Source organism: Octopus bimaculoides, chromosome 26, assembly GCF_001194135.2.
Source record: "Octopus bimaculoides isolate UCB-OBI-ISO-001 chromosome 26, ASM119413v2, whole genome shotgun sequence".
Taxonomy (NCBI): Eukaryota; Metazoa; Mollusca; class Cephalopoda; order Octopoda; family Octopodidae; genus Octopus; species Octopus bimaculoides.
In genome coordinates, this window is record NC_069006.1 from 21,987,606 (window position 1) to 21,992,755 (window position 5,150).

The window sequence follows — 5,150 nt, forward strand, 5'->3', positions numbered from 1 at the left end:
TATATATATATATATATGAGCATACCCATATGAAGCAAACCTATGGTAAAAAAACAATCAAGTCATGACCATGTATCTTCATTTTATATTTTCTTGAATAGTGTATTGGCCCTTCATGAACTACATTATCCAATTATCTTCATTTTACTAATGCAGTAGGGTGGTGTGCTTTGAAGGAAATTTAGCAGCTATTTCTGGAAGCTTGGGTGACCGTGTAGCAAATCCCTTGTTGGTGCATTGAAAGACAAATGGGATTTTAAACTGATAGAGATGGTAGCGTGATGATACTCATCATGATGATTTTGATAACTGTAGTGATGACGGCACTGCTGTTGTTCCTAATGACAATGATGATGATGATGATGATTTAGAACTTATTGATTTCAAAATGCAATTAGAATAATCAGATATCGATACGAAACTGATTTCTTTTTAAAAAAAATTTTCTTTTTCTTTATAAAGTTAAAATACATTTGATTGATGACAGAACAATTCAATTAGATTTGAGCAAAGATTTTTTTACTACTACTACTACTACTACTACTACTACTACTACTACTACTACTACTACATAAACTATTATTATTATTATTATATTCAGCAGCAGTAATTCAGTACCAAAACACACAAACAGACAAAAATCCAGTTTCCACTCATACATAAATAAGTTTGTCTAACATTCAACAGGCATTAGGCAAAGATATATTATTTGAAATCATGAATGTCAGAGTAATGTAATTATTAAAGTTCCCAAAATAGATAAGATATTGATATTACATCACTTCTGTATTTAGCAGTGGAATAAAATTATTAAAAAAAATTATCAGAAACAAGACTAGATGAAATATGGAATATTATCCCTGCCCCAAAACAACCCTCACTTAACATAATGGTGGTGTGGGGAGTTGGGATAAATCCTTCAAGTAACATGTGTTTTCGATGCTGACATGTGTCAGATGATTTGACAGGATGCAGCAAGACACATTTCAAATACTACCCCCACTTAGCCTTAGCCAAAGGAGCTTTTCCCTTTCTCTTTTCCCTTTCAGGTTCTCTTCTTATCCTGCAAGTTATTTGGTGACCTCACTAATGTTGGTGCCACATAAAAAGCACCCAGTCCACTCTGTAAAGAAGTGGTCGGCATAAGGAAGGACATCCAGCTGTAAAAACCTTACAAAAGCTGACATTGCAGCATGACAGAGTCCTGTGTCTTGCTGTATCCAGTCAAATCGTCTGAGCCATGCCAGCATGGGAAAACAGATGTTACTTGATAATGAAGGCTTTTTCCCTATTCTCCACCCCAACCAAAGTAAACAAAATGCTCTGTATCAAGAAAATCTTTCACCTTCCAACCAATCCTTATCTTTTCTGCTTTAAACCAAATTATACTAACCATTGTACTATTTTTCTACATTGGCAGTAAATTCAGTAAGAACCATTTGATTTCTGGTATAAGCATAAGGCTACAAATTTGGGGAAAGGGTGCAGTCACTTGGATTGGTCCTCTACACATTTTAAAGTACAAATTAAAATAAACTTGAAGCATGCTTTAATGCACTAAAAAAAATCTTTTCCTTGAATATGCGCTGCTGAAATTGGGGTGCATCTAATATGGCCATGTATTTTTTATGCTACCAAATACAATTATTATTATTATTAAGACATAAAAATGGATCACTTACAGCTACCTGGTTACCCTGGGTTGTGGCTGGATGCATATTAATTGCATTCAGTGTTGGAGAGTTCATTTGATGACTGTTCATTGTTGGTTCTGGACTGTATGGAGATGCCTGTAAATAACAACATTAAACTTAAATAATGGGAAACAAATATAACTAAATGACATCATCAAAGTTATAAAACCACTGAAATTGGATTGGGGTTGGGTAATGACTGAAACAGTATGATCATGAATAGAAATAGCTGAGACAGGGTTCCTAACTCAGAGATCAGAAAGTCTCCAGGTCAAGCCACTACTTCTCTGCATTGAGTGGTCACAGTTCTGGTACTATGGACATGGGATTAGAATGTTGCAGGAAAAATTCTTCAAGCCAAGCCAACTGGCAGGCAACCTAGAGGTAAACTAAAAGCTGTGTCACTGACTAAGCCACAGTAGGGTAACAAAAATGTTGACACATAAAGAAATAAAAGAAGAGTGCATGTAACAGTTTTTTCTGTTTTTGTAGATAGTTACATTGAGTGTTCTAAGATGTGATCAAATCGTACTGTTGTTACATGATTTAAGCTGAGCCAACTGGTAGGAGTATGGAGATAGTTGGATCATATCCATAGTTTCAGTTGGTTATTCTTGGGAACCCAGCAAAAAAGTCTAATGACAATTGCTTCTGAAAAGACCCTGTGGAGGAGGTGCCTAAGGACGTTATCATGAATAGTGAATGGAGAAGATGGATAGATGGATGTCCAGAGATATTGTGACAGTAGGTGGAGGGAAAAACTGACAGACTGCATTTAAAAAAAAAACAGCAAAAGAAACAAAAGATGACAACAAACAAGATGGAAGATTGAGTTGGATAAACTTGACAAAAATTGGTGAGTCAATATCCGAAACTGAAAGTTATAGAGAAGTAAAAGAAAGTCTTTACCTAGCTGTGAGAAAGAAATGGCTGATTTGATCAAGCAATTGATTGGAAAAAAAAAAAAAAAACACAAGGTGTGGTAGGGGAGCACTATCAAAATGTTCATAGCTGGATTAACTATATTTCAGAGACCATATTTCTTTTACGATACGTTGCCTATGTTTTGCAATTAGTTTCTGAATATAACTTTTGAGACATTTATGAAATAATTTTTCCATTAGAAGAAATGAGTTCAAACATCAATGTGTGGTTAAGAAGCTTGACTGAGCGCCAGTTATGATACACCAGTGTTTGTCCACTCCACTGCATGATAACTGGTGTCAGTTTATGTATGTCTCCATAACTTAGCACTTCATTAAAAAAGACTGATAGAATATGTGTCAGATGTAAATATAAGAACTGGGGTAGATTTGTTTGACTAAAACCCTTCAGAGTAGTGCTCAAGTTTGAAATGGGTATCTGTGCAGTTTCACAGTTTCCATCCATCAATTATTACTCACAAGGTATTGGGTTAGTTAGGGTATATAGTAGAAGACACATGTGCAAGGCTACCACACAGTGGGACTGAAATCTCTGATTGAAAAAAAAAAGCATTGCTGAGAAGTGAAAATTTTAACTCAACAGCCATGTCTGTGCCTATCTTTTATCATTTACTTCTTTAACTCATTTTATTGCTGCCATACTTGGGTATTGCCTTGAAGGGTTTTAGCCAAGCAAATTGACCCCAGGACTTATATTTACATCTGATACTTATTCTGTCAGTCTCTTTTAATGAAGTATTAAGTTATGGAGACATACATAAACCAATACCAATTATCAAGCAGTGGGGCACACACACATACATATAAAATGAGCTTCTACAAAGTTTCTGTCTTCTAAATCCACCTGCAAAACATTGGTCAACCTGAGGCTATAGTAGAAGACACCCAGGGTGCAACCCAGTGGGACTGAAACTGAAACCCCATGCTTGCAATGTAAGCTTCTTAACCACAATCATGCCTGTAGCTATCATGATTATTTTAACATCTTCATAGTTGAAAATATATAAAATTTGCTATTTTATATTATTATTTGAACACGTGATCATAGGAACAGCAATCTAGACAGTTGACCAGTCATTTCTTCAGGAATCTATATTATATTTAGTTGATGTCTTTATGAAACAGATTCAGATTTTTTTTTTTTACCAGACTAGGCACAAGGCCAATTTTTGTAGCTATAGGATATAATTGATTGAATCAATCATAATATATTATTGATGATGACGTATTCTATCGATCTACACCCTCACCCTCACAGGAGGTGGGGGTGAAAAATAAAGTCAAGCTTGATGAGTTCTAAATTCAAAAACATTATGGAATACAATTCTAGAAACTATGAAGTAGAAAGTGATACTGTTGTTGTTATTTTAGCAGACTACAACAGACTAAGTAGACAGTATGATCATAGACATCCCAACCATGACCATCTCTTGGACTTCCATTTATTAATTTTTCCTCATTTTTAAGACAGTAGCATAAAATGTATACATGTACATGTTTTCATTTTACCAGAGTGTCAAACTAATACACTTGCTTGGTGCTAGGAGCCACCAAGAGAGATCATAGGAGTTGAAAGATGACCAGAGAAGATAAAGTTTGGTAAAAAGATGTAAAAAACATTTATAAAAACTGAATATGCTCCAACAGCATGTGTGAGTTGGCCAAACTAATCAACACTCTTCCCCACAGATTTTCACACACATCTGATATTTCAGGTGATGCCCTTTATCACAGAGATGAAAAAAGTGGTGTGTGGTGGAGTGTCGTGTGGTATTGGATGTAGTGGTGTAAAGTGGTATGGCTGCATGGTGTAGTGTAGGGAGGTGTGGACATAACATGGGGTGGAGTATCATGGCAGTGCAATGTGGAGTGGGGTATGATGCACTGCAGTATTGCATGATGGGACATGACAGGATGTGGGGTACTGTGGTAAGATCTGGTATGGCAAGGTGTCAGGCAATATGAGACGTGTGTAGTGGATGGAAGGAGTGTTTTTTTTTGGGGGGGGGTCTAGTGGTGGGGTGTGGCGATGATAATGTTTAGTGCAATGTGATGTTGAGGGCATGGTGAGTTGGGGTGGGGTGATAATCAATGATTAACATGTTAAAAACAATTGAATCTGCAGGAAAAAGAAAAACAACAATTATTGGAGAGAGTGACAGAGAAAGAGAGAGAGAAAGAGAGAGAGAGAGTGATTGCTTTCCATTGTGGATGGTTCATAGAAAAATAGTTTCATTGTTTCTAAGATGTAATAGAATACAGACCGGAAGTTATTGGAAAAAAATATGAAAATGATATCAAAAGGGAAAAATAAATAATTAACTTAACATACACACACAGAAAACCATGATCGTATATGCTTACATAATGTGCATAAGAACGTGTATGTGCGCATGCATATCCAAATATATGCATGTGTATGTTTGTGCGTGTAATTATATATATATATATATATATATATATATATATATATATACACACACACACACACACACACACACACGCATACACA

General features: G+C 35.6%; 1 protein-coding gene across 2 annotated transcripts in view; it reads right to left on the reverse strand.

Annotated features, from left to right (window-relative positions):
• The window catches only part of LOC106874983 (forkhead box protein J2), a 283,773-nt gene that overhangs the window by 15,895 nt on the left and 262,728 nt on the right, over positions 1 to 5,150 (reverse strand). For both annotated transcript variants that reach the window (XM_052977019.1, XM_014922916.2), the window contains exon 5: positions 1,683 to 1,790. In XM_052977019.1, coding sequence (XP_052832979.1) covers positions 1,683 to 1,790 — 108 coding nt within the window. The remainder of the gene's footprint in view (positions 1 to 1,682; positions 1,791 to 5,150) is intronic.